The sequence below is a fragment of the Nyctereutes procyonoides genome, unplaced genomic scaffold (assembly GCF_905146905.1).
Source record: "Nyctereutes procyonoides isolate TBG_1078 unplaced genomic scaffold, NYPRO_anot_genome, whole genome shotgun sequence".
NCBI classification, from domain to species: domain Eukaryota; kingdom Metazoa; phylum Chordata; class Mammalia; order Carnivora; family Canidae; genus Nyctereutes; species Nyctereutes procyonoides.
The window spans coordinates 118,680,474-118,707,771 of NW_026575125.1; the positions used below are offsets into that span (position 1 = coordinate 118,680,474).

At 64.7% G+C, this 27,298-nt stretch overlaps 2 protein-coding genes across 4 annotated transcripts; one reads left to right on the plus strand and one right to left on the minus strand.

Annotated features, from left to right (window-relative positions):
- Positions 1-2,948: 2,948 nt before the first annotated feature.
- Positions 2,949-6,471, minus strand: PNCK (pregnancy up-regulated nonubiquitous CaM kinase). Of its 2 annotated transcripts, none has more exons than XM_055338388.1 (12): positions 6,409-6,471; positions 5,643-5,712; positions 5,352-5,483; positions 5,129-5,203; positions 4,905-5,043; positions 4,658-4,781; positions 4,402-4,477; positions 4,194-4,306; positions 4,026-4,104; positions 3,848-3,935; positions 3,578-3,722; positions 2,949-3,229 (listed from the first exon to the last, which is right to left on the minus strand). In XM_055338388.1, the coding sequence occupies exons 2-11, from the start codon at positions 5,708-5,710 to the stop codon at positions 3,585-3,587; spliced, it is 1,032 nt and encodes a 343-aa protein (XP_055194363.1). In that variant the 5' UTR covers positions 5,711-5,712; positions 6,409-6,471; the 3' UTR covers positions 2,949-3,229; positions 3,578-3,584. The 2 variants fall into 2 exon arrangements, with proteins under 2 accessions (XP_055194363.1, XP_055194364.1); XM_055338389.1 differs by lacking the exon at positions 6,409-6,471 and adding an exon at positions 6,146-6,325.
- A 10,032-nt stretch (positions 6,472-16,503) lies between these two features.
- SLC6A8 (solute carrier family 6 member 8) lies at positions 16,504-24,543 on the plus strand. 2 transcript variants are annotated; one of them, XM_055339034.1, is made up of 13 exons: positions 16,504-16,806; positions 18,410-18,541; positions 19,576-19,825; positions 20,252-20,384; positions 21,026-21,160; positions 21,251-21,354; positions 21,448-21,572; positions 22,013-22,125; positions 22,216-22,353; positions 22,435-22,537; positions 22,618-22,718; positions 22,803-22,973; positions 23,338-24,543. In XM_055339034.1, exons 1-13 carry the CDS (start codon positions 16,545-16,547, stop codon positions 23,476-23,478), a joined length of 1,908 nt encoding a protein of 635 aa, XP_055195009.1. In that variant the 5' UTR covers positions 16,504-16,544; the 3' UTR covers positions 23,479-24,543. The 2 variants fall into 2 exon arrangements, with proteins under 2 accessions (XP_055195009.1, XP_055195008.1); XM_055339033.1 differs by having other exon boundaries at positions 22,216-22,537.
- Positions 24,544-27,298: the final 2,755 nt, after the last annotated feature.

Here is a 27,298-nt window from a genome sequence, read left to right on the forward strand (position 1 = left end):
TCATGCTCCCAGGGAGCCTCGTCACTCGCACGCAGGCAGTCGGGGGCGTCAAGCACGCGGCTGTGTGGCCTTGGCTCCGGCCCTCGGCCTCTCTGCGCCGCCCTTTCCGCAGGTGTCAGGTGGAGATGGTGACAGGGCTTCGAGTGACACACGGAGGTGGAAGGTGGCCCGATGTAAAGCTGCTTCCGCATTTGCAGAGGAGGACGAAAAACAGTCCCTTTGGCTCTATTTTCGGGCCCTGCAGGGAAACTGGCCGTGCTCACCACCCACCCTGTCTCTCCCCCAAGCCCACCCCATCCAACCTCTCTTGGTAAATGGTCCGACCCCTCTAGGCCACCGGGCCGCACCTCCTTTGCTCCCCACCCCCACCCGACCAGCATCCCCGCCCCACCCAGCCGGTGTCCCCGGCCCCAGCGCCACCCACAGGTTCGCGGGGACCCACCCTGTGTGGGCCAGAACCAGGGCTACAGGGTCCTCCCATTGCCGGACTGGTCCCTGACAGCTGGGAGGATGCGAGCGCACTGGGGCCGGCTCCCAAGCAGCACCCACCCTCTCCAGCTGCCCCAGCTCAGCTCGGGCCACCCGCCAGCAGCTGGCCACCGCTCCCAGACTAAGGTCCAGCCCTTACCCTGCCAGGCCTGAGCACCTGCCGGTCCCTGAGCCTGCAACGGTCTCACAGAGCGCCCCCCAGCTCCCTCTCCATGGCCCACCTCCAGCTCCGGCCTTTGGGGGCCAGTCTCTCTCCCAGACCGGACACCTGCGGCCTAGGCACCTGGGCGACCCAAAGATTGCCTCTCACAGACTGCCCCCTGGGAGGGATGAAGGGCACCCCCCCGCCTGCCCTGGGGGTCCCCTTATCTCCCGGCTCCCGGATGGGAAGGGCAGGACTTCTCCCCCAGGGCCTGATTCCAGGGGTGCGGGGTGGGATGGGGAGGGGGGCAGTGGGGGAGAGGAATGGTTTTGAGCCGCTGCCCAGGTGGTGACGTCCGAGGAGGCCTGATGGATGGTTTTAGATGTGGCCATGGCGCCGCCTGCTGGCCGGAGGCCAAGTGGCACCCGCGTGCGGCTGGCGGAGCTGCAGCCCCAAGCCCGCGACCCGCCGAGGGTCTGGCCATCTCCCAACCGAGCGGCTCCTGCGCAGGGCTCCCGGAGCAGCCGGCGCGCGGTCCCCACGCAGGTCATGCCTATCGTCCGAGCAAGCTCACCCCCTCCATTACGGGGCCTCCTCCTCGAGGGCAGGCACCTTGCACGCCGGGCCCAGCGGCGGCCACAAACCAGAGGCCCAATCGATACTTGATGGACAAAGCAAGAACAAGCAGGTGTCCTGAGACTCTGGGGTGAAGACGTCAGAGGTGTCAGGAGGTGACGAGGGCCCGAGTAGGAGCTAAGGGGGGGGGGACAAACAGGTCACTGGAGGTGAGGACCCCAAGCGGCTGGGACCTGGCCTCGGCCCTGGCTGCCTGAGGGCCCCTGGACTGTGGGCTGGGAAAGGGGCGCAGGCATGGTAGGATTGGATCATGTGACCCAATAGCCCGGAGCGCAGCATCACCTAGAAGTGGGCCTAGAAGTGGGCCACGGGGACAAAGGACGAAACTGCCCACCACCCTCTGGACTTGCCCTGAGCGCAAGGGCCCATGGGAGCTAAGGGCAATAGGGAGCAGGAAGTGGGTGAGGGGAGGCTAGGAGAAGAGAGCTAGAGGGGTTGGTGCGCCTGGGACTCACACCCTACGATGTGCCCATTGCCAGCCGCCTGGATGTGCCGTCCATTGCCGGACGAGGTGCGCTATGCCCGGTGGTTCCGACAGGTGCCAGGCCCCCTGGCTCCGACCCCAAACACCGCTGCAGGCCTCCTGCGCCCCCTGCCCTCGCCCGCCGACACCCAGGCTGGCCCTGCTTGGGCCTCCCTGCCTCCCTGCCTCCTCGCGGGTCCCAGAGCTTCACAAGGAGAAGGGTCTCTCCCATCGCGCTCCACAACGGGGGCTGGCAGGGAGCAGCGGGCAGGACTCAGTGGGGAGGAAGCGCCGGCCAGCTGGGCCGGGACTCAGGGTGCTCCTCTGCTCGGTTAGGGCTGAAGAGCGGCCTTAGGGGTCTTCCTCTAATGGAGGGAGGAGGGAGGACGAGGAGGGAGGAGGGAGGAGGCCTACTGGGGCCAGGAAAGGCTCAGGGCCTGGAAGGTAGGACTCTGGAGCCCTGGCCCGGCCACAGTGGGGTTGCAAGGGGCAGGGGCCACACAGCCCGGAGGACTGGCCACCGCTCTTCACGCCGTAAGCCATCACAACCCAGGCTGGGTGTCCCGTGTCATCTTCCTGTCCCGGGGGGTGTCATGCCCTCCCCCCCAGCTCATGGGCTCCGTAAGTCACAGTACGGGATGGGTGTTGAGTCCCCGCTGGTGCCCTGTCCTGGCTAGAGGGCTCCTCCCACCTTCCGGGGTTCCCTAGCCTTCCACATAGGAGATGCCCACTGGAAATGCTCTCTGTCTGGCCAGGGCCGTGGAAGGTGGGGGATGGAAGGGAGAGGTTGGGGGACTGTGTCCCCTTGCCTGTGAGCCCTTCCCAGCCTGTCCCCGAAGCCCATCCCCAGGGCACCGGAGACAGGGCTCCCCAGACCGCCACTCGGCCCCCCGCCACCGCCCTCGGCTGGCAGCCCTCCGTTTCTGCGGAGCCAGAGCCACATGCAGGCCGGCCTCTAGGGGAGCAGAGCTGGCAGCCGGGCCGCCTGTCGCTGGAACTTTGGGGGGACAGGGACAGGAAGTTCTTGAACAGCTGGGAGCTCACCTGCCACCATGGGAGGGAACACAAGTTCAGGTGGCAGTGGGCGAGGTCGCATGGTGGGGGCCTGTGGCCAGCAGGGCCACCTCCTCGGTTTCCTTCCACAGGTGACATTCATCCTCTCCACACTCGTCCCCCACCCCTGTCCCTTACCCCTCTCTCCAGGTCACCATGGGCCCGTTGCTCTGTCTGTCTTTATTGATTTGGGGACAACTCGAGGGGGGCTAGAGGGCCATGACGCAAGCGGGACCACCACAGTCAGCAAAGCACAGAACAGCGTGCAGGAGGAACTGCCCCCGAAGCCTCCTTGGCTCCTAGAGGGGGCGTGGTGGTGTCGGTGGGGGAGTCCCCGCAGACACGGAGGCCAGGGCACAGGGTGGCAGATGGGGGAGTCCCACGCCTGCCCGGGGCCGTGCGCCACACCCACACCTCTCCGACTTTCCAGCAGAGGCCGCGGGGTCCTGGGGGTGGGGAGAGAGGCCCGAAAGGATCCACCCATGAGAAGGGAATCTGGGAGGCCACGCGCACCCGAGCACCTGCCTGCGGGGGGGGGGCAGTCAGGGGGCGCCCCCAGCTTGCCCTGCGCCCCTGCTCCCAGTCAAGGCTCTCGGCAGCGGCGCCCACTGGGTCCTTGGCACCGGCCCGCACTGACCCTCAGGGGCCCGCGGCCACCAGCCCCCGTCCCCTCCCTGCCACCGCCCTCCGCTCTCTGGGGTCGCCCCGCTGAGCTCCTGGCCACACGGAGCCTGCCCCCTGTAAGTGCCCTCAGGAGTCAGGTCCCCGTGGGTGCGGGGCCCACCCCTGCACACCTGCGCATCACCACTTGGCGGGCTGGCAGGACTGGAGGCCGGGGTGGCTGTGGCGGGCCATCCTCCGCTCAGAGGCCTCCTCACCCTCTGGGCTCTGGCCCAGCTTGCGGATGTGGCGCAGGAAGGAGGTGGCATTGAACGCTCTCTGTGGGGACAGAGGGTTGTCGGGCCAGGCCCCGGCCATGGCCCCAAGACTCCCAGGAGCCCAGAGGCCACTGGCCACCCGGGCCCTCCTCCCTGAGGAGGTCCACGGGCCCGTCCCTCACCGACCTTCCAATGGGTCCGGGCAAAATTTTTCTGGATCTGCTCACTGACGGAGCCCAGGATGTCCTTGTCCAAGGCCGCGTCCCCAGAGATCCTAGAGGGAGGCCAAGGGTCAGTGGCGGGGCAGCCTCTGAGGGTGTGGTCCCTCCGGGCGCAGGCCAGGTTGGCAGGGGTCCCCACTCACCAAAGATGCTGTAAGGCCTGCTGGCAGGTGAACCTCTTCTGGGGGTCTCGCTCCAGAAGGTGCCGGATGAAGTCTTTGGCTGGAGTGGGGACGCCAGGTCAGCCCACCCCATCCCCACTCCCCCCGTCACTCCCCCCTCCCGCAGCTCGGGGCCAGCTTCAAGTTCACCTGATTCTGAGATGTCATCCCAAAAGGGAGAGTCAAACTCGTAGCTGGCCCTCAGGATCTGGCTGAAGAGTTCAGGATCGCTCTCGTCGTAGAAAGGGGGGTACCCACAGAGCCTGGCACCCACACATGAATCACCCAGCTGCCCAGCCCTCCCCAACCCAGCAGAAAGCAGGCAGGCCGAAGAGGAGCCTTCGCAGGGGTCACTCACAAGATGTAGGAGATGACACCCAGGGCCCACACATCCACGGCCTTCCCGTAGGGTTTCTGCTCCAAGAGCTCCGGGGCTGGCGGCCAGAGACAGACAGACACACACCGGCACGCACAAGCACCGCGCCTTCAGTGCTGCCAGGCTCGGCCGAGCTAACCCCACAAATGACCCACCACCTACCCTGGTGCGCGGCTCCCGCGGTGTCCCCCAGCCGCCCCCAGCCCCCAGCAAGCCTCAGCGTGCCTCCCTCACTGACCCACATATCCTGGGGTCCCACAGGCGGTGCCCAGCATGTTGCCAGCCTGGATCTTGGAGAGGCCGAAGTCGGAGACCATGATCTTGGAGTCCTCAAAGGGCGTGGCATAGAGGAGGTTCTCAGGCTGCGACACACGGGGCGCCAGAGGAAGTGCCAGGTGAGCCCCGGGGCCCCCTGGAGTCCCCCAGACGCTCGGGGCGCAGGGTTGCCGGGCGAGGCCCAGGCGGGCAGGTGGGAGAGCAGGCACCTTGAGGTCCCGGTGCACGATACCCAAGCTGTGCAGGTAGGAGACGGCCCCGAGGACCTGGCCCACTAGGTGGCTGGCGTCCTTCTCTGTGTAGGAGCCACGCTCCATGATGCGGTCGAACAGCTCGCCCCCTGTCACCCTGGGGGGAGCGGGGGCTCAGCTAATCCGGGCCCTGGCACACCGCCCCCCAGCGCCGCCCCGCAGCCTGCCCCTGCCCTCCTCACAGCTCCATGGCCAGGTACAGGTGGGAAGGGCTCTCGTGGACGTCCTCCAGGGCCACGATGTTGGGGTGGCTGACCCTGCAACGGCACGAGGAAGGCGCCACTGGGCCACCACAGCCCCCGCCGCGCCTCTCGGGGCCTAGGAGTGCTCGGTCCTGGGCCACCCCAAGCCCTCCTCCCTCCTCTCGTCCCCGCCCCCGTTCCCTGCCACCCCAGGCCCGCGCACCTGCGGAGCACTGCGATCTCGTTCTCCACCAGGGCCTCCTTGCCTCGCAGGGCCTTCTTGGGGATGCACTTGAGGGCCACAAGGTGTGAGGAGCCGCGCTCCTGGGCCAGCACCACCTCCGAGAAGGCGCCCCTGGGGGGCAGGCCGCGGGGGACAGGGGGGAAGGGGGAGGGGTGGGGAGGCCGAACACGGGAGGTGCTGCGGGCCCAGGCCACCCGCCGCCCCCACCCCGCCTCACCCGTTCACACACTCGCACACACGCACCCCGCGCTCACTGACACACACACTCACGAGCCGAGCTTCTCCCGGATCTCGTAGACGCTGCTGATGTCTTCCGTCTGCTTCTTGAGCAGCAGCATGTCTGCGGGGGGTCGGGCGGAGATGGAGGGGCGCCCCCTGGGGAAGCCACCCCCAGTGGCAGCCCCGCGAGAGCCAGGAAGCCGCCCGCCCCTCCCCCACCGCCAGGCCCGCACCCCCAGGCGGGCGACTCCCAGCGAGGCCACCGCGGCCGCTGCCCCCTCCCGGATGCGAGGCCACGACCCCGTGCCCCCACCCCCGCACCCCGACGGCGGTCGGCACCGACACCCGCTCTCTGCCTCCACACAGCGGCCCCGCCGCGGTCGGCCGCCTTCCAGAAGGCTCCGCGCACCCCCACCCCGTCCCCCCGGGCCCACCCCACCCACAGCGCCCACAGACGGGCGGCCCCCCTCCACCCCCGGGCCTGGCCCCGCCGCCCTCGGCCCGGCGCTCTCGGGCACGCGCCTCTCGGGGCCTCCCGCGCCCCCGAGATGCACCTGCGACCCCCGCGCCCCGCCGCCGGCCGCGGCCACGGCCACCCACGCGGCCGCCCCAGTGCAGCGCGGGCCTGGGCGCCTCGGGGCGGGAAGGACTCGGCTGCCTGGGCCTCCCGCGTCCCGCGCTGCGTGGGCCGCGCCGGGCTTGACAGGTGCGTGCGGGGGCGCGGGGGCGCGGGGGCGCGGGGGCTGCGGCGGCGGGGCCGGGATCCCACGCGCCCCCGCCCGCGCGCGCCCCCGCTCCCGGCAGCGCCGGTGCGGACCTGGAGCCGAAGCCGCAGCGTCGCCGCGCAGTGGCCGCCGCGCCGAGCCCCCCGCCCGCGCCCCGCCGGACCCGCCCCCTCCGCGCGCGCCCCCGCCGGCCGCCGGCGACCAGAGCGGGCGGTGGCCCAGCGCTGCCGCGGAGCCGCAGGGCGCCTTGTAAGGCAATGGGCCCGGCGCCGCCGCCGCCGCCGCCTCCCTTCTGGGCCCGCCACGCCAGTTCCTGCCGCCTCCGCCCGGGCGCCCCGCTGGACCGGCCCCAGGGCCTTTGCACCTCCGCCGCATGGTGACGGGGCTCCCTCCGTGCCTGCGGGTCTCCTCCCTAGCCCCGCCCCCGCCACTTCTGCCACCTGGCCTGAGCCCCCAGCGGCCAAGCGCAGCTGGAGGCCGCGACGAGCCTCCCCACTGGGCTCCCCCTGCCCCCCCCCCCACGCCCGGTCTCCTCCCCTCCAAGGAGTCAGGCCATTTCCCGAATCCAGGACGGTTACCGCGGCCTCCACACCCTCCCAGGGCTCCCCACGTGACCGGGAGTCAGAGCACAAGTCCCCGCAGGGGCCCAAGGGCGTTGCATGGTTGGTCCTCCTTCCCGATCATGCTCAGGCCCCTCTCACCCCCGCCCCCCCTCCACTAGCTCTAGCAGCTCCGACCCGGCCGGCCCCCTAAGTGGCCCTCAAACATCGCCGTGCACCTGCCCCAGGGCCTTTGCACTGGCTGCCTCTCCGCCTGGAATGCGCTTCACTCAGACTTCTGCGTCCCTGCCGCCTCACTCTATCAAGCCGCAGCTCCAGTGTCCCCTCCTGGAACAGGCCTCCCTGCCCGCCCACCCCAGTCCCTAGTACACCACCCTGCCTGCCCCGTCCTCAGAAGATCCATCATTGCCGTGTCACCTCCTCAGTCTTGTCTTCCTCTTCAACACACCCGCTCCCAGAAAGTGTCTCTGCTGACCCAGCTCCGGAAAATAATCGCCAGGTGACTGGACTCAGTCCTTCATCCAACAACTGGTGGATTCTTCCCCTCCAGCTCCATCTCAGTTCGGGCACTGGGTCCAGGGACGTCCATGCCCCACCAGGGACAGGGACGCAGGTGTCCTGGCCGTTGACCGGAGCTCGTGCAGACCGGTCAGGGCTGCAGGGGCTTCTCGGAGCCACAGGGGCCAGGGGTGGCCTGCTGAATGTCTCTTCGCAGGGGTCTGCAGGCCCCGCCGTGACACAAACTCTTTTTTTAAATATTTTATTTATTTATTCATGAGAGACAGAGAGAGAGAGAGAGAGAGAAAGAGAGGCAGAGACCCAGGCAGAGGGAGAAGCAGGCTCCATGCAGGGAGCCCGACGTGGGACTTGATCCCGGGTCTCTAGGATCACACTCCGGAGTGAAGGTGGCACTAAACCGCTGCACCACTGGGGCTGCCCGACACAAAGTCTTTTAAGAGGCTCCCCAGGCCCGACAGACATTTGTCAAGATCATCTTTGCAGAACTCAGCTCGGACACGTCTCTAATACTTGGTCAATCTGAGAAGGACCCCAAGCTCACCCAACAACGTTCCCGGGGCCCTAGCCCTCGGCAGCTGGCTCACCTCTGTGAACAGGGTTTCCTAGGAATGGAATTGACCATGACCCCAGCTCACCCTGACCGGAAGGCCTGCCTGTTTCGGGACGCCTGGACCGATTGACACAGACCCGAGCCTCGTCTTACCTGCTCGTCTAATAATTACCCATCAACGTGTCTAATCCACTGCAGCCGCTTTGGCCCAGCCAGAAGAAAGATTATCAGAGCCCCGTGGTCACGGGCGATAACAAGGAATATAATTCACATACGTGTGCGTTTGTGTTTCAGACAAGTGCGATGTCTGAGAAATGAAAGCCCGCCCGCCTGGAGAGGGACGTCGCCGCGGGCCAGCACGTGAGATGTGGAGGCAGGAAGACAAGGGCTCACTTCCAAAGGGAGCATGGAAAGAAGAGGCGGCATCGGAGTTTGCGATGGACACAGCTCCGAGCTCAGCAGGTGCTTTTGAGGCCCCTGGCCTCACGTCAGAGGTGGTAGGTATCACGGTTGCTGGGCTTTCTTACAGTGTTTACAATACACCAGAAATCACACCCTTTGCAACTGTTTAAACATCTGCTGAAGTATTGTAGACTCCCACTTCGAAATGCCTGTGTGTGTGTGTGTGTGTGTGTAAGTGTGTGTGTGTGTGTGTGTGTGCGGAGTGGTTGGGATAAAGAGCTTTTCCAAATCCTTTCAGAGGCCCATTTGCAGAAAAATCAATGGAAAGTTAACCGTAGGCCTAAATGTAAAACACCCAACTCTTGTAAGAAAACAGAAGAGAAAAATCTGTCTTAGCTTGGGCCTGTGATGAGTTTTTAGATATAATATGGGAAGCACGGCCCATGAAAGAAAACACGAGAAGTTGGACTATATCAACATTTTGAATGTTTGCTCTGTAACAACGGTGTTAAAGAGAATGAGAAGACAAGCCACAGGAGCGTGGGAGATCTTTGCAAAACATGTATTTGATAAAGGACCAGTATTCAAAATATACGAGGAACTCAGGGACGCCTGGGTGGCTCACCTGGTGAAGTGCCTCTGCCTTCGGATCAGGTCTCGATCCCGGGGTCGAACCCGGAGTCAGGTTCCCTGCTCAACAGGAAGTCTGCTTCTCCTTCTCCTTCTGCCCTTCTGCCCTGCTCATGCTCTCTCTCACTCCTGTCTCTCTCAAAAAAAAATTAAATCTTAAAATATATATATATATACATATATATATATATATACATATATATATATATCTTAAAACTCAACAATAAGAAGCAACCCAATTAAAAAATGGGCAAAAGGCCTTACCAGACAGCTCACCATGAAAGAAATACAGATGAAAAAGAAGGATATGAATAGATGCTCCACATCCTACATCTTATGTCAGCAGGGAACTGTAAATTAAAACAGTGAGATACCCCTACCCTATGGCGGTTTCTTACAAAAGTCAACGTACTCTTACCATATGACCCAGCAATCACACTCCTGGGTGATTTCTGGGTGATTCAACCCGAAGAAGTCGGAAATTTATGTCTACACAAAAACTAGCACATGAAGGTTTAGAGCAGCTTTATTCATAATCAGGCAAAAATTGGGAGCCACCCAGATGTTCCTAGGTAGGAGAATGGATTAAAAAGAAAAGGGTGTGGGGATCCCACATCGGGCTTCCTGCATGGAGCCTCCTTCTCCCTCTCTCTCTCTGTGTCTCTCATGAATAAATAAAATCTTAAAAAAAAAAAGAAAAAGAAACGGGTGGTCCATCCGGAGGCACCTGGGTGGCTCAGTCAGTTGAGCAATCGACTCTTGTCTTTGGCTCATGTCGTGATCTCAGGGTCATGGGATCGAGCTCCACTCTGCTCAGCTGGGGGTCTGCTTGAGATTCTCTCTCTCCCTTTGCCCCTCCCCTCGTTCCCTCTCTTTCTCAAATAAACAAATACATAAATAAATCTTTTTTTATTTTTTAAAGATTTTATTTACTTATTCATGAGAGACACAGAGAGAGACAGGCAGACTACAGGCAGAGGGAGAAGGGAGCCTAATGCAGGACTCGATCCCGGGCCCCTGGGATCACGCCCTGGGCCAAAGGCAGACGCTCAACCACTGAGCCACCCAGGCATCCCAATAAATAAATCTTAAAAAAAAACCCAAAAACCTATGGTCCATCCAGACAATGGAAAAGCTATGAAGCCATGAAGAAATGGTTGACTCTTGAATACCTACTGCATTTTGCTAAGTGAAAGAAGGCAGTCTGCAAACAGTGACAGACTGTGTGAGTCCCCTCATATGACATTCCAGAAAAAAGCAAAACTATGGAGACAGTCAACAGATACGGGGTTGCCAGGGGTTGGAGAGAGGGGAGTAACGTTTGACTAGGGGAAGCCCAGGAGATGTTTAGGGTCGTGAGGCTACAGCATGTGGTGCTGTGATGGTGGATACTGTGGATAAGTCAAGACCCAGGGAAGTGTGCAGCACAAAGAGCGAAGCTTAACATCAACAAAGTTTGGGGTGCCTGGGTGGCTCAGTCGGTGAAGCATCTGCCTTCAGCTCAGGTCGTGATCCCAGGGTCCTGGGATCGAGTCCTACATTGGGCTCGCTGCTCAGTGGGGAGTCTGCTTCTCCATCTGCTCCTCACCCCACTCATGCTCACTCTCTGTCTCAAATAAATAAATAAGTAAATAAATAAATAATAAAAATAAATAAATAAATAAAATCTTTTTAAAAATCTGCCAATTTAGGGATGCCTGGGTGGCTCAGTGTTTGAGCATCTGCCTTTGGCTCAGGGCATGATCCCGGGGTCCCAGGATCCAGTCCCACATCAGGCTCCCTGCATGGAGCCTGCTTCTCCCTCTCTCCATGTCTCTGCCTCTCTGTGTGTGTCTCTCATGAATAAATAAAATCTTTTTTAAAAATCTGCCAATTTAAAAATAATCCTTTAGGAAATTGGGAGATCTCAGGAAGGAATAGACTCTGACAAAAGAAGCTAGTTGTATCTCAAGTGTATGAGACCATTTCACTGAAGGGGACTGGGGGGAAGGGGGCTGATGTGAGCCACTAGGAACTGAGTGGAGTCCGTAAGACCAAAGGCTAAAGGAACGGTGCATTCTAGCAACTCTTGTTCCCCACAAGGGTAGGGGTTAACAATGCTGAAACCCCTCGGCACGTACACTGGCATTCAACAATTAAGTACACAGAAGGCAGGTTTTTCACTGTTGCAGTGGGATGATACAGACAAGCAAGGCGGGTGCTAGAAGGATCCATGTGGCGATGGATCAGAGTTGGAGACATCAGTATGAATGGACGTTTACGTGACTATACAGGTGCGTATGTATATATAGAATGTATAACAGATGCATACACCGTGTCTACCTATATACCATACAGCAATTTGTTGTATATTATATTTCGACATCACGTATAGGTATGTTCATAGATACGTGTTAGTATGCACGTAAACTTCCTTGCTCTGGCAGCTAAGAGACGTGGAAGCTATGACACCCCAGTAGCCCTGAGCACACTAGAGCCACGACCGTGGTCTCTAACAGCTTTCTCCCGTAAAGGGCTCCTCGTGTAGGGCTGGGACAGGAAGTGCACACGAGGAGCCTGAAGCAACTTACACTGCCAGAAAGTAAGGAAAGGCAGTGTGCTCAAGCTCTCACTCGCTCTGTCTCTCTCTCCTCCTCTCTGTTGCGCGCGCACACACACACACACACACACACACACACACACACACACACACACAGTGACGAGGGTATGACAAAGGACCGCAGGAGTCAACTGAAAGAGCACCCAGGGGTCAAAGATGGAGCCACATAATAAATAAAGTAGCATCGGGTTGTGATCCAAAGTAGAAAATAAATATCCACTGTTATAAATAAATAGTCAAATAAATAAATAAGGGGGAAGGGACAACCTTGGCACAGAAAACTGTAAATAAAGGACTCAAGTGTGGGCTGTGCAGAGTGCCTTCCTTCCAAACGGGATGGATCGGAAACGGGGAGGTTCAATTTGCAGTGGAGACACCCAAAGAGCGAGTGGGACCCCAGCCAGGTGACCGGCGTGGCCGTGGCCGGGGGCGAGTCACGTTGAGGGCATGGAGCCTTGTGAGGATGTGACGGGAAAGGCACGTTAGCCCTGCGGTCGTCCTCCCAATAACCGCCCGTGTGTCTCCTCCTGAAACACCAAAGCAAAGTGTCCAGGTTGTTAAGCACGAGGCAGTGTGGTCCTGGGGCAGAGAAAGGACACTTGGGTAAGTCGAGGAAACCTGAGTTGTCGCTGGGGCTTCCGGTCATCGGGGAGCACTGTGCGCTGCTGGTTGATGATGGTGACCGCGGGGCCCCAGGCAAAATCCAGAGACCGAATCGGGAAAGTTTACCTGAGGGAGGCCAACGCCCCGAAGGGAGCGGACTTGCATGTCAAAGATGTTTCCAGAAGACCCAAAATCCTTCCAGGTTCCAGAAGGAAAATGCGCCGCACCTGCTGGCGGGCAGGGAGGGTCAAAGGGCTCGAGGTCAGGGAGTCCCTCAGCCGCGGGCAGCCCCCGGGAGCCCATCTGGGGATGCTCTGCCCTCAGGGTCTTCTGCCGCCCGAGCCCAGAGCCCAGCTGGAAGGCGGACCCCCAACTGGCAAGTCTGAGGTCAGGGTGGAGACAGTTGAACCCCTTCTCAAAGGCACCCCGCTGAGGCAGTGTGGGTACCAGGGGAAGCCGCTGGGCCTCCTCGGTGGAGGAGGGTCAGGTTGCCCCTCCCCAGCACTGGGGACCCTCCCAAGGCTCCAGCCCCCAGCCCCAGGGGTGCCCTCGAGCCACTCTCCCCCCACCAGCTGTCAAAAGCAAAAAGCCCTTCAAGGTGGACTCCGGCTATTTTGAATTCCAAAGCTCTTTGAGCCCCCACCCGATCTCCAGCTGCCCCCAGGCCTCTCCAGGGATCCAGGGATCCCAGGTGCCCGGGGGTGGGGCGTCCTCCCACCCGTGCACAGGCTCCCACCCCCACCCCCGCCCCCACGCCCCGGCGGGCCCCACGCCCCAGGCCCGGGCCCAGTTCCCAGCGGGCACTCCCAGGCCTCCCGGGACAATGAGGGCCTTCCGCTCCGGCTCCCTTCCTGCCCTCCCCCCAGCTCTCTCCTTCCCTCCTCCCCCTCTTCCTCAGCTCCCGGTGCCAGCGGCCCGGGGCTCCAGGCAGGGGGCCCTGGCACCCGCTCACCCCAGCAGCCAGGGCCCCAGGGGCGGGGAGGGTGGCCGCAGAGCCCTGGGAGCCCATCGAGGCCCACGGCCCCTCCGCGGGAGCCGCCCCGGGAACACTGTAGCCGCTTCTATGGGCGCGGGCTGCTGGGGTCAGCACACCGGAGGCCAGAGTTCCGGCCTCCAGCTCCCACTTTGGGCAGCTCCTGCCAAGTCACCCTGGCCAGAGGCGAGGATGGGTCCGCGAACTTCGGGCACCCCGTCAGGCTGCCCGCCTCGGCTCTGCGTGGGAGGCAGCGCCCGCCCACCTGCTCGGCCTCCGTCCTGGGACAGGTGGCAGCTGAGCCGAGCCTGCGGGTGGGAGGGAGGTCCGCCCACGGGGTGGGCCCAGGGGCACCCCGCTCCTCGGCGCCGCAGAGCCCGCAGGCCGGCTCCGGTCCAACTGTGCACCCCTTGGAGAGGACCTGAGCTCCATCTGATCTCGGGCGCAGCGACGAGGCCCCGGAAGAACGGACGCGGACGCACAGGGCGGCTTTGTGCTGCTGAGACAAGCCCGCGGCACTCGGCCAGGGGAGGAAGCCACCAGTGGGGTCCGGGCCCAGGACAGCCATGGGGGTGGCATCAGCACCTGCCTGAGGACCACTGGGGTGGCGGCATAGGGAAGGTGCAGCCCTGCAAAGTCAGGTCCGGGAGCCTGTGGCACCCCCAGATACGGAGGCCTACGTGGGCCTAGACGCGCCCCGTGAAGGCCCCCCTGGGGCACTGAGGGCCTAGGTCCTAGGGGTTCTGGAGCTCACGCAGGCCATTGTCGGCATCCACGCGCCCTTCCTGTCTCCCTCTGGCCCCCTGCAGGCCAGCCGCCCCCCTCCTGACACCCTCTGACCTCGCAAAGGCAGCAGCAGCCTCGCCTCGGTGGCAGCTCACTCCCACTTGTGCCACTGGCCTTTGAACCTGCCTCCCCTCCCAGGGGAGACAAGAGTCCCCACCCTTGGCTCCTGCAGGCCCTTCGCAGGCTCCCGAGGCCTGGCCCTTTGTCCCCTCTGCCCTCCCGGCAGCTGAGCTACTTCCCCAAAGTGCCACCCACTTGCCCGCGTCCTTCTCCAGCCACCGCCTTCTCCCCCCACCAGTCTCTTCAGATGAGCGAGATGTTAAAATTCTCGAAAGAGCCGCCTGCACCCGGCCACGTCCCCACTTCCCCTGGCTCCTCAGGGCGCTGTCTGACCTCTGCCCGAACCTCTCCATCACAGTTGCCGCCCTCACTCCACTCCTGCAAGTGCTCCCGGCCCCTCCTCCCCCCTCCTCCCCCTGGGACAAGATCCTCAGCCTACTTCCTTGGCTCCTCTTTCCTCGCACAGGAGCACAGAGGGGCTTGCGGTCCCGGGCTGGAGCTGCTCGTCTTTCCCCCGTCCTTGTTCCCCGCGGCCCCCCTGCCCCGGGCCTCCCACGGCCCCAGTACTTCTCCACGGCCCCTTTGTCTCTGGGCCAGCGTCGGTCTGAGACGGGGCAGAGAACACCCAGGTTAGGGGCCTCTGATGAGCAGTGCAGCCCTGCTGCCTCGAGGGTCCCCGAGCGCCCTGCGCCCCCACCCGACCTAAGCACAGGCCACCCCAGAGGCTCCTCCAGCGATTCTGGGTGGAGAGGCTGCCCCTCCCTCGCCGGCAGGCTCAATCTGGCTCGGCCCAGAACTGCTTTTCTTCCTAAAGCCACTGGATGGCCGAGGGTTTAGCTTAACGGGATGAGCCATCTGGGGACTACAGCCTGGTGATCAAAGTGTGGGACCGGTTGGGGGCTGGGGGCGCACTTCACCTCCCTGCCAGGACAATGACCCTTTCCTCCCCCCGCCCCCCCGCCCATGGCTGCTCTTGGCTCTACAAAATCCCCAGCAGGCTGCCCCGTGCCGGTGGGGAAGTGGCCCAACAGCCTTGCCAGGAAGGCCCGAAAGTCCCTGGAGAGAGAAGCTCTGCAGGTGGGGAACTGGGGCCTCCCAGCTGACGCCTGGGGGGAGGGTCTGTGCACCCGACAGGCACCAGGGGGCAGCCTTGGCCTATTCCAGCCGGAATCTCCTGCGGGTCTCGCGGGAGTGGGGGGCAGCCAGGGTCCCCGAGACCCCTCCTTGGTGACAACGTGTAGCTTTACTGGGCAGGCTTGTCTCTGCCCACTTGGGAGGCTCATAGAGAGACTGTCACCCCGGGAGCTGGGACCCCGACCTCCAGCTCCCAGGGTTCGTTCGCTGGCTGCCGGGAGGAGGCAGATGGTGCTTGTGGCCAAGCCCCCCAGCACACCTGGAGGCAGAGCCGGCGGCAGCCTGTCCCTTGCCTGCCAGCCGAGGGGTCCTTCGGGAGGCCGGAGCGGCCTGCAGCCCCCCGGGAGCAGGGAGCCGGGGAGCCGCAGGCCTCCTACCAGCACCGGCCCAGGCCCTCGCTGGGGGTCAGACCAGGGTCAGGGAGATGGCACGGCCTGCGAGGATGGGGAGAGCAGGAGGGGCCCAGGATGGCCGGAGGCAGCCAGGGGAGTGGCTTTCCTCGAGCCGGGAAGGGAGGCTGGGAGGGGCGCCCTGGGCGGCAGGCGGGCCCAGGTGAACCTGGGGCAGGCGCGGTGGGGTCCCCGGAGCGAGGCACTGGCGGGCGCCGCAGGTAGCAGCCATCCTGCCTCCCGCTGGAGCGGCGTCTCCTCCTCGGGAGGAGGGAAGGAGGAGGTGGGCGGAGTGACGGGGAGGGCGGGACGGGGGGGGAGGGGGACCAGCCCGGTCGTGGGGGTGGGGCGACAGTGACATCACCCCAGAGTCGGTTCTTAAGCGGCAGCCGATCGGACCGGGAAAGAGAGGGACGGTCGGAGCGCGGTGGCGAGTCGCTGAGCCCGCCGCGGCCCCGAGAGCGGCTGGAGCCGCCGCCGCCGGGAAGGAGGGGCGAGCGCGCCCGAGCCGTCGTCGTCGTCGTCGTCGCCGCCGCCGCCGCCGCCGCCGCCGCCGCCGCCGGAGCCGCGAGCGAGCCGGGCAGCCGCGCCGGCCCGGACCGGGGCGGGGGGCGCGGGCCGCAGGCCCCTGCTCCGGCCGCCGCTTGCAGACCGTGGGCGCCCGATGCCGCCCGCGCCCCGCTAGGCTGAATCTCGGGCCGGGCGAGCCGCCGCCGCCGCCGCCCGAGCCGCGGGCAGGAGTCTCGGGAGCCACCGCCGCCGCCCGGCCGGGCCCCGCCGCCGCCCGCGCGCCCCCGGGCCCCCGACACACATGAGATTCTTCAGGCTCACTTTCAAGTGCTTCGTGGACTGCTTCTGACCGCGCCGCCCCGCCTCCCCGACCCCCGGCCCGGCCGCCCCCGGCCCCCGGAGGGCCCGCGCCTTCGGGGCCCCCCCCCGCGCCACCGGCGCCCCCCGCCGCCCGCCCGCCCGCCCCCGCGAGGCGCCGCGCCCCCCGGCCCGGCCGCGCGGCCCGCCGGGGCCATGGCGAAGAAGAGCGCCGAGAACGGCATCTACAGCGTGTCCGGCGACGAGAAGAAGGGCCCCCTGATCGCGCCCGGGCCCGACGGGGCCCCGGCCAAGGGCGACGGCCCCGCGGGCCTGGGGGCGCCCGGCGGCCGCCTGGCCGTGCCGCCGCGGGAGACCTGGACGCGCCAGATGGACTTCATCATGTCGTGCGTGGGCTTCGCCGTGGGCCTGGGCAACGTGTGGCGCTTCCCCTACCTGTGCTACAAGAACGGCGGAGGTGAGCGCCCCCGCCCCGCCGCGGCCCGCTCCGCCCGGCCGGGGCCCCCGCTGCCCCCGCCCCCTGCCCGCGGCCGGCCCCAGCGGGGCGCAGGGCCGAAGTCCGGAGGCCGGGGGCCCGGAGGCCGCCCCTCGCTGGCCGCCGCCGCTCGGTGGCCGCGGCTGGCGGCCTCCACCCCCCTGGCCGGTCATGTGCCTGGCAGCGTGTGGGGGGAGGGGGCCGGCGAGCCTCCTGCCGAAGCCCCGGGACTGATTGGCCACCGAGGTGGGAAGGCCAGGCCTGCCCCCTGGGGGGCTCCCAGAGGTGAGGAGCCCAGGCTGCCCCCGCTGCTCGGGCACACAAGTGGCACATTGTGCGGGGCCCCCACGTGTGCACACACGAACACACACACACACAATGGGCTACTCTGTCCCTCCCCCTGCCCTCTCCTCCCCTCCCTTCCCTTCCCCTCTCTTCTCTTCCCCTCCCTCCCCTCCCTCCCCTCCTCCCCTCCCCTCTCCTCCCCTCCCTCCCCTCCCTCCCCTCCCCTCCAGCCTGGGCCTGGAACACTGGGTGCCTGAGCCAGGCTTGGGTAGCCTGCGGCCTGGGCCGCCTGGCGCCGCCGCTGGACACACTGCATGCACACCCCATGCCCGCCTGCCCGGGCCCAGCTTAGCAACAGCGATAGGCACCCGTGTGTCCTGTGACTGCAGAGCGCCACTGGGGTTGGGGGGAAGCCACGGGGACTGGGCGATGGCTGGGAAACTGAGGCCCAGAGCGAAGGCCTTGGCCCAAGGTCATGCACAAGAAGGATGCTGGGACCAGGAGCCAGGCAAGCTGCAGCCAAGCCTGACTTCTGAGGAGTGCAGAGCTGAGCGGGGCCGACGGTAGGGGGCCTGGAGAGGGAAGGGGGGCAGGCGGGCTGCTGGTGCCCAGCTCCCCTGACCACCACCCCCCCCCCCGGCCTATGCTCTCTGGCCCTGCCGCTCCAGGGGCCTCGAGCCCTGCTCACCAGACATTGTTGTACCCCACTTCGTCTCCCCCTGTCCTTGCTCACCGACACCTCCAGACACCCCCTATGTTCCCTGGCAAAGGACTGCCACTCAGCCACCCACCTGCCCTCTTCCCGGACCTTCGTACTTGCAGGCAACTGCCTGCGCACGCAGGACCCCAGGGCTCCCTGTCCTGGCCCCAGCCAGCCAGTCTCCCAGGCCTGAGTGCCAGCCACAGCACACGTACGCGCAGGAGCACACATACACATGCCGGTCCTCCCCTGCGCTGCCCAGCAAACAGGGAACTGCGACACGAGGGTGTGTGTGTGTCCTCCACGCCTGTTAGGTCACCGTAGGTGAGGGTAGGGCCAGAAGCCTTGTGGGTTGCAAGGGCCGAGGACTGCCACAGCCCTCCCAACACTCCAGCCTTCTCCCCACAAGGCTGTTCACCTTGCACCTCTGAGTCAGTGGCCACCCCTGCACTGATTCACCCAGTGGGAAGTTGTGATGGGGCCAGGGTGTGGCCCAGAGCTGGTTCCACCCTGACATCACAGGGCTTCGGAAGGCGGGCCAGCCAGCCAGGGGCTAAGGGGCTGCCTGTGCAGGTGCCCACCCTCTGCTTCCTCCCCCAGGTGTATTCCTTATCCCTTATGTCCTGATCGCCCTAGTTGGAGGAATCCCCATTTTCTTCTTGGAGATCTCACTGGGCCAGTTCATGAAGGCCGGCAGCATCAACGTCTGGAACATCTGTCCCCTGTTCAAAGGTGAGCGGCCCCGGGCTGGTCCCTCTTGTCCTCTCCCTCTGAGATCCCTCGCCCTTCCCACTGCGAGGACAAAGCTGGCACCCACTTGAGAAATCTTGTCCTATCTCAGCACTAGGCTGGGGCTCCACGGGGGCCCCTCACATCACAAGGGGAAAGCTAGAGGACCTGCAGACCACCCGCATGATCTTGGGCAGGTGGGGATGGGAGCCAGGGACTTGGCCTCTCCACTGAGGCCAGGATGCCCAGGCCCGGCAGGGCTGAGAACAGGCCCTGCCAAGCACACTTGGCCCCCCGAGGCTGAGTGGCGGGTGCAAGAGCTGACAGCAAGACACGCCGCCAAGGGCCTGCTCCCCCAAGGCCAGAGGGCCAACCAAAGGAGCTTGGATGGGAGCCATGCAGCCCAGGGCCTGGAGGGAAGGACTACTGGCAAAGGTCAATTTAGAGCTCCTTGTGCATGTGGGCAGTGCGCCCCATTCTCTCAGGCCCTAGGAAGTACCCTGAGGAAGAGTCAGTGATTGGCCAAGGTTGCCTGCTGAGAGGGAGAGGGGGACTATGTCCCAAACGGCCCCAGGTCACCAGGAAGCCCACAGCCACTGAGGACTGGAGGCCACTGGGGGCCCAGGTGGAGGCTTGGCCCTCCCTCCACCACCATGGTGGCAGTGGGGCCCAAGAGGAGGGGACAGGTGTGAGGCTAGGGAACTTACAGGACTGAAGGCTGAGTTCGGGGCCAGAGGGGAGGACTCGAGGGAGGCTGCAGGAGGTGAAGCCGGGAGCAGGGGCAGGTTTCTGCTGGCGGGGAGGCTGAGGGGGCCAGACACAGATGGGGGAGCTGCCCTGGTGTTGCCACACTTGCACAAGGGAGTCCAGGGTCCAGGGGGCTCTCTGCATCTGCTGTCCTCCCACTCCCCACGATCCTCCCACCAGATCTCCGCAGTCGTGCTCTGGAGGCTTCTCTGAGCCTGGTAGGGTAGATAAGCAGGGGGGCAGGGGAGGGGAGTGGCTCGTGAGAAGCCCACGCAAAAACTCCTCCCCAGGCCTGGGCTACGCCTCCATGGTGATCGTCTTCTACTGCAACACCTACTACATCATGGTGCTGGCCTGGGGCTTCTATTACCTGGTGAAGTCCTTCACCACCACGCTGCCCTGGGCCACATGTGGCCATACCTGGAACACTCCCGACTGTGTGGAGATCTTCCGCCATGAAGACTGTGCCAATGCCAGCCTGGCCAACCTCACATGTGACCAGCTTGCTGACCGCCGGTCCCCTGTCATCGAGTTCTGGGAGTGAGTCAGGCGCCTCTGGGCCGGGCCCTGCCTGTCCCCCGCTGCGGGCTCCACATATGGCCGGAGTCTGCATGCGCTGGGGCCCGGCCTGTCTTCGGGGAGCCCCCAGCACAGCCCCTAGAGGAGCGGGAACGGGTGGGCCTGACTCCTTCACATCTCAGTCCCAGGCATTGTCACTCCATCGTGCCCGCCAGCCTGGGAGGGTGTGGCTCGCGGGCACACTGTGGGTGCTGTGGGTGCTGTGGGTGCTGCGGGGCCGGGCTCCCAGCCCTACAGCCTCCGGCCCGTTCAGGCTCACACCCTGCAGCACCTCCGGGCCCCAGGCGTGGGGAGGGAGGGGGGCTGGACGGGGCGCACCGCCCCAGGGGCCGCCCGCAGCCGCTCTGCCCGCTGCCCGCACACCCTCACGGGCCCTCCCTCCACCAGGAACAAAGTCTTGCGGCTCTCCGGGGGCCTGGAGGTGCCGGGGGCCCTCAACTGGGAGGTGACCCTGTGTCTGCTGGCCTGCTGGGTGCTGGTCTACTTCTGTGTCTGGAAGGGGGTCAAGTCGACGGGAAAGGTACGGCCGGAGGCTGGCAGGGCTGGGGGTGATGGCCGCGGTGGGGGTGTGGGGGGAGAAGGGGCGCCCCTGCCAGGGACCACTGCTGCAACGGGAGGGGGCCCGGGGCCCCAGCAGGGCGCGGGTCATCGAACCCAGGCCGCCGGATCCCCACCTGTGGCTGGAGGGCCCGGCCCCCCTGCACGCTCAAGCCCGGGAGCCTTGCCTCCCTCGGGGGAGAGGCCGAGGTGGCAACTGTCCCTTGTCAGTGAGGGGCCACCCCGGCTCCCCCACTTGCTGTCCGGGCCTCTCTGCAGGGACCCGGGCTGCAGCTGCCCTTGCCTGCCTGGCCCGCTCCGCTCCGTGCGGCGGGAGGCAGAGGTCTGTGGTCCACGTGGCTCTTGCCCCTGTCTGTCCCTGGCTGGATGCTGCCTCTCTGGCATCAGGGGCCCAGGGGGCGTGGGACCTGCCCCTGGCCGTGTCCCCCCCACCCCCGTGGATCACCTGCTCACCGCGGGGCTGCTGCTGCTGCCCGAGCCGAGCACACAGCCTCCCCGGGAGGAGCCGAGGCCTCGAGGAGGACGGCGAGGCCGCCGGCTGGCCTCCCGCTGGACCTCCGAGCCCCCGGCGTGGGCCCCTCTGAGCCGCCCGCCCCCCCGCAGATCGTGTACTTCACCGCTACCTTCCCCTACGTGGTCCTCGTCGTGCTGCTGGTGCGCGGAGTGCTGCTGCCCGGCGCCCTGGATGGCATCATCTACTATCTCAAGCCCGACTGGTCCAAGCTGGGGTCCCCGCAGGTGAGGGCACGTGCGCGGAACGGGAGGGGGGGCGGCCGGGCCGCACAGCCCCTCGCACCCCTCACACCGTCCCGGCCGGCCCCCCCGCAGGTGTGGATCGACGCCGGGACCCAGATCTTCTTTTCCTACGCCATCGGCCTGGGGGCCCTCACGGCGCTGGGCAGCTACAACCGCTTCAACAACAACTGCTACAAGTAGGTGCCGCCGCCGCCGCCGCCGCCCCCCCCCCCCCCCCCCGGCCCCGGGAGGCGGGCGCCCTGACCCGCCCCGTGGCCCTGTGTCCCCAGGGACGCCATCATCCTGGCACTCATCAACAGCGGGACGAGCTTTTTTGCCGGCTTTGTGGTCTTCTCCATCTTGGGCTTCATGGCCGCGGAGCAGGGCGTGCACATCTCCAAGGTGGCCGAGTCAGGTACGGCCCCCGCCCCCGCGCCGCGCCGCCGTGGCCCCTCGTGCAGAGGCGCCCTGGGGAGCGGGCGAAGCACCCGCCGCACTGGCCGGTCACCCTGGGCCCGGGGAGGCCCGGCCGAGCAGCTGCACGGCCCAGCTGTCCTCGCCTGCTCGGAGCGGGAGCCCGGGGCCCCAGGGCCACGCGGAGCCTTGAAACCCGGGCCTCGGAGAATGCCCCGCCCGTGTGCCAGAGGCTGCCGAGGAGGGGGGCCTCGGGGTCACCGGTGACCCGGGACGGGGTTCGAGTCGGCGGAGGGACCGCCGACACCCTGACCCCGGTGGGAGGGTCCCGGGCCGCCGCGCCGTCCGTGGGCGTGGGAAGGGGAGGGGGCGATGGTGCCGCCCACCCGGCGAGGTACCCGGCGAGGTACCCGGGTGTGCAGACCTGCCCTCCCCTCTCAGGGCCTGGCCTGGCCTTCATCGCCTACCCCCGGGCCGTCACGCTGATGCCCGTGGCCCCGCTCTGGGCTGCCCTGTTTTTCTTCATGCTGCTGCTGCTCGGCCTGGACAGCCAGGTTTGCAGGGGGCGACAGGGCACGGGGGGGGGGGGGGGGGGGGGGGGCGCTGGCGTAGGCGGAGGGCGTGGCCTCAGCGCCCGGCCACAGTTTGTAGGTGTGGAAGGCTTCATCACCGGCCTGCTGGACCTCCTCCCGGCCTCCTACTACTTCCGTTTCCAAAGGGAGATCTCTGTGGCCCTGTGCTGTGCCCTCTGCTTTGTCATCGACCTCTCCATGGTGACTGATGTGAGTGGGGGCGAGGGGGGCCGCCCCGGGCCTCCGGCCGCCCGCCACCCATCGCCTTCCCTGACGCGGCTCTGTCCCCAGGGCGGGATGTACGTCTTCCAGCTGTTCGACTACTACTCGGCCAGCGGCACGACCCTGCTCTGGCAGGCCTTCTGGGAGTGCGTGGTGGTCGCCTGGGTGTACGGTAGGTGCTGCGGGCGCAGGGGCGGGCGGGGCGCGGCCGGGGCGCGGCCGGGGTCTCCAGCTGCAGCCCTCCCGCCCCAGGAGCCGACCGCTTCATGGACGACGTCGCCTGCATGATCGGGTACCGACCTTGCCCCTGGATGAAATGGTGCTGGTCCTTCTTCACCCCGCTGGTCTGCATGGTAAGGGCCAGGGGAGGCGGGGCGGGGGCGGGGGGAGCAGCGCCGAGGGCCCGCCCCTGGCTGAGCAGGGGTCGTCCTGCTCAGGGCATCTTCATCTTCAACGTGGTGTACTACAAGCCGCTGGTCTACAACAACACCTACGTGTACCCGTGGTGGGGCGAGGCCGTGGGCTGGGGCTTCGCGCTCTCCTCCATGCTGTGTGTGCCCCTCCACCTCCTGGGCTGCCTCCTCAGGGCCAAGGGGACCATGGCCGAGGTCAGTGTGCCCTGCGCGACACCCCCCCGCCCCTGGGCCAAGGCATCAGCTCCGAAGTGCCCGGTCTCCCACCCGCTAAGATGCACCAGTGCGCTAGAAGTCTCCGGGCCAGCTGGGGGAGGGTGGCATGGAGGGGACGCAGACCCTCTGGGGCCTGAGGTCATGGCAGGGGGAGCAGAGGTCTGTCCCCGGCCTCCCACCCCTTCCCCTAGTCAGAGAGCGGGGCGCAGTCAGTCCCCGCAGCAGGAGGGGCCCCTGTCCCCAAGCCGCGGCAGGTGGTGGGTAGTGGACAGGCCAAGGGCCAGCATGCGTGCCCCCTCGACCCCCATGGCCCGGGGACTCAACATGTCCCTTTCTCTCGCAGCGCTGGCAGCACCTGACGCAGCCGGTGTGGGGCCTCCACCACTTGGAGTATAGAGCTCAGGACTCCGACGTCAGGGGCCTGACCACCCTGACCCCAGTGTCCGAGAGCAGCAAGGTGGTGGTGGTAGAGAGCGTCATGTGACGGGCACCCGGGCTCCCATCACCAGCTCACCCTCTTGTAGCCATAGCAGCCCCTGCTTTAGCCCCCCCACCCCTCCAGGGGGCTTGCCTTTCCCTGACACTTGGGGTCTGCCTGGGGAGGGGGGGAGGAAGCACCACGAGTGCTAACTAAAATAACTTTTTTTTCCATTTTTAATAAAACGCCAAAAATATCACAACCCACCAAAAATAGATGCCTCCCCACCCCACCCCCCAACCAAGCTGGTACACACGCTGCTTCCCAGGCCCTGCCGACCGCCGGCCCCCTCGTGCTCGCTGCAGATGTGTCTCCCCAGCCCCACCACACCTGCCTCTGGGGGGGGGGGCCACCCTGGAGGCAGCAGTGGCGGGAGGGGGGGACACAGGGCAGGGAGGCGGGGGAGGGGCAGCAGAACCAGAACCAAGGCCGCTGTTTCAGCTGGGCTAGACCCCTCTCCCCGTCCCTCTTCTAGAAGCTTAGAGAGCCAGCCAGCAACGGAACCTCCCGGTTCCCGCGCCAATTGCCACCAATATCAATCGTGTGAGCTTGTGTACGAGTGCATGTGTGCGTGAGTACGTAGGTAGGGTGAACCTAGATCTCTCTTAGCAAAGGTGAATACCAGGTGTAAACTGTGCCTGTGGGCAAATGAGGCTTGTATTTTGCACATTTTATAAAAACTTGAGGAAAGAGATTTCTGCTTGTATATTTCTAAAGAGAAAACAGCCCGACGTCCCTCCCCCTGCCACTCCCCACCCGTCCCTTTCAGCGTCCCCTTAGTCCCCTGCCCCAGCCAAGGAGTGTGAATTTATAGATCTAATTTTCATAGGCAAAAGCTTCAAGCCGTGGAGCGTGCGAGTCTGTCGCGTGGGTGTGCATGTGTCGTCCCCGGCCCCAGACTGGGGGGGAGAGTGCACGGCGGGCGGCCTCCGGGGACACCCCCCACGCCCCCGCTGCCCACAGGTGGATGCGGTGCCGGGACCCCGGGGCCGCTCGCCTGGCACGTGCGCCCTGCCCCCGGGGCCGGGCACGACCGCAGGGATCTGAGGTGGGCACCAGCCAGGGAAGGGATCCGGGCCGGGCTCCCACCTGCGAGCTTAAAGCTGATGCGCTTCCCACGTCTCGAGTCTTCCATGTAGCAGCTTTAATTAACCCACGTGTGTGTCACGTCCGATCCCGAGACAGCCGAGTGGACCCTAGAAAGGCTTCCCCCACGCCACCCCGACGTCGGTCGGAGGGGTGGGACCGGGTGAGGGTGGGGGTCCGGCGGGGACATTCTTACTGTGCTAAAAAGCCACTGCAAACATAGCAATAAAAACCTGTCATTTTCCAAAGCTGCCTCCTGCTCCACCTCTGCTTGTCAGGAGGGGGGCTGTGCGGGGAGGGTGTTGGGGCTGCAGGGGTGGGGTGGGGGAGGCCACCTCCCCTCGGGCTTTCCTCGGTCCCCGCGCCCACCCGGTGCCGTTCCGGGAGCTGGGAATAGAGCAGGTACCGAAGCCGGCAGAAGCCTTTTCCCCCCGGAGCTGACATACTTGGGGAGAAAGGATGACGAGGATGGTAAAGAGGAACGCGAGGGTGGGAAGTCGTGGGTGCGGAGATTCCTGAAGGTTGCCCAAATGCTGCATTGAACAGGTGACCTCCGGAAGGGAAGGTGAGCAGGAGTGCTGGCACGGCCAGTGACAGCTGCAGCAGGACCCGAGAAAGCAAACAGCACTGGGACCGGGGTGCTAGCACTGTAAGGGCCAAGTCTTCAGATTAGGGACCCATGTGCAAAGTGGAGCCAGTGGAGGTGTGGATGGCTGTGATGAGGGGTTCAGACAGGAGTCAGGAGACTCCGTGAGACACAGACAGATCCTGAGCTCTTGGGCACCAGGAAGGGTGGCGGTGGCAGGCCCTGCACCCAGGGACATGAGAGAGAAGGTGTGGGGGTGACGGTGGCAGCTAACTGGGCCTGCTGTATCAGAGATGTCACCTCAGTGCAAACATCCAGTCAGCACGTGGACAAGGAGTCTGGACTGGAGAGAACAGTAGCGGTTCTCAGCACATAAACACAGCCCTGACAGCCCCGAGCTCCCCCCCAAGCTCCCCACGGGTGACTGAGAGCAGGGGCAGAGGGAGAAGTGGCCCAAGCACCCGGCCCTGGGGCCCTGGGACACTCACAAGGGGGCAGAGGGGTAGCCGGCAGTGGACAGGGAGGAGGGGCAGGAGGGACCCCGAGAGGGGAGGGTGGCCTCCTGGCACAGGAATGAGCACACCTCTCCCGCTTCCACGCCCCCCCCAGAGGGGAGATGGTCAGGAAGCCAGGGGCGTAGGGTTGCACCGGGGGGCCACTGATGGTCAAGGGACAGGAGGCCCTGAGAAAGTTTGCTGGGTCCGGCAACGGGGTCCCAGAGACCCGCACAGGAGGCCCGGGGTGCTGGGTGCATGCAAAAGCTTGACCGGAGTGGGATTAAGAAAGGCGGTGTAGAAGCAACCCAAGTGTCCACTGATAGAGGAAATGGATGAATAAAATGTGGCCTATCCACGTAGTAGAATATTATTCAGCCTTAAAAAGGAAAGAAACGGGGCAGGGCACCTGCCTGACCCAGTGGGAAGAGCGTGAGACTTGATCTCGAGGTCATGAGTTCGAGCCCCACATTGTGGGTAGAGATTCCTTAAATACCTAAAAGCTTTAAGGAAAAGGAAACCCTGACATGTACTATGATGTGAAAGAACCTCGAAAACATGCTGAGGAAAAGCAGCCAGACACAGACGCTGTAGCAGTCTGCATCCACGAGGTACACAAGAGTGGTCACACCCACAGAGAAAGTACGATGGTACGTAAGGTTTGGGGGCCTGGTGCGCACTCTGGACGCCAGCCTGGGAAGGAGTGGTGGCCCCTCAGAGGGACTGGCTTGCTGCCCCTGCAGTTCCTCCCTGGCCAGTCCCTGCTCTCCAGCAAGGCATGACCCCCCCACTGAGGAGGAGCTTTAGCCCTCAACTATACAGCCAAGGGTGGGCCACGTCTGAGGGTCACCAATAACCAGGGGACAGGTCCCCACAGAGCTCAGAAAGGAACACTGGCTGAGCAGGCCCGACTGCAACTCAAGCCGGGCCTGTGCTGGCATGTGGAGGCGCCTCCCCAGCAGGCCATGCGAGCAATGTCCCGGGCCCCTCACATGTGCCTCGCCCTGTCAACTCCTCCAGCAACAGCCCCTGCCTTGTTGCCCACAGAACAGAGCCTACAGCCCAGGGTCATCCTCAGGCCCACTCTGCTCCCCACCCTGGGCTCACACCAACTCCTTACCATCCCCACTCCCCCAACTACAACTGTACCTTTGGCTCTTGCTAAATGGCCTATGAGCCACCTGCCACAATGCCACCAGACTCCGAAAACATCAACATCATAAAAAGGGAAGTCGACAAAGGTTGGACTGCTTGGCTGGGGCCCTGAAAGCAGCAGGTAATCACCATTTATTCTGGAACCTGCCCCTGTGGTAGGGGCTTCAAATGTGGGGTCTGGCCATCTAGTGGGAGACAGGTAAGGAAAGCAGTGAGCCCTTGGGGCACGTGGGTGGCTCATTGGGTTAAGCATCTGCCTCGGACTGGGGTCACGACCCCAACATCCTGGGATCAAGCCCCACATCAGCTCCCTGCTAGGCGGGGAGTCTGCTTCTCCCTCTGCTGCTCTTCTCCCTTTCTCGCTCTCTCAAATGAAAAAATTCTTAAAATATTTAAAAAAACAGCCCAGGACTTGGTACGTACTGGGCTACCACAGCCAGGGGTGGGGCACCGGGGGGGGGGGCAGGCCCACTCAAGAGCAGGAGGCTGCTAAAAAACGGTGCTT

What these genes read in the sequence shown, in the direction of transcription:
- PNCK (XM_055338388.1), bottom strand. Translation starts at nt 5,710, where the DNA reads ATGCTGCTGCTCAAGAAGCAGACGGAAGACATCAGCAGCGTCTACGAG. An exon ending in ATCCGGGAGAAGCTCGGCTC is followed by an intron (nt 5,484 to 5,642) that starts GTGAGTGTGTGT and finishes CCTGCCCCCCAG; the next exon opens with GGGCGCCTTCTCGGAGGTGG. An exon ending in GGTGTCATCTCCTACATCTT is followed by an intron (nt 4,307 to 4,401) that starts GTGAGTGACCCC and finishes TGTGGGTGCCAG; the next exon opens with GCTCTGTGGGTACCCCCCTT.
- SLC6A8 (XM_055339033.1), top strand. Translation starts at nt 16,545, where the DNA reads ATGGCGAAGAAGAGCGCCGAGAACGGCATCTACAGCGTGTCCGGCGAC. An exon ending in CCAAGCTGGGGTCCCCGCAG is followed by an intron (nt 21,161 to 21,250) that starts GTGAGGGCACGT and finishes GCCCCCCCGCAG; the next exon opens with GTGTGGATCGACGCCGGGAC. An exon ending in TTCAACAACAACTGCTACAA is followed by an intron (nt 21,355 to 21,447) that starts GTAGGTGCCGCC and finishes CTGTGTCCCCAG; the next exon opens with GGACGCCATCATCCTGGCAC.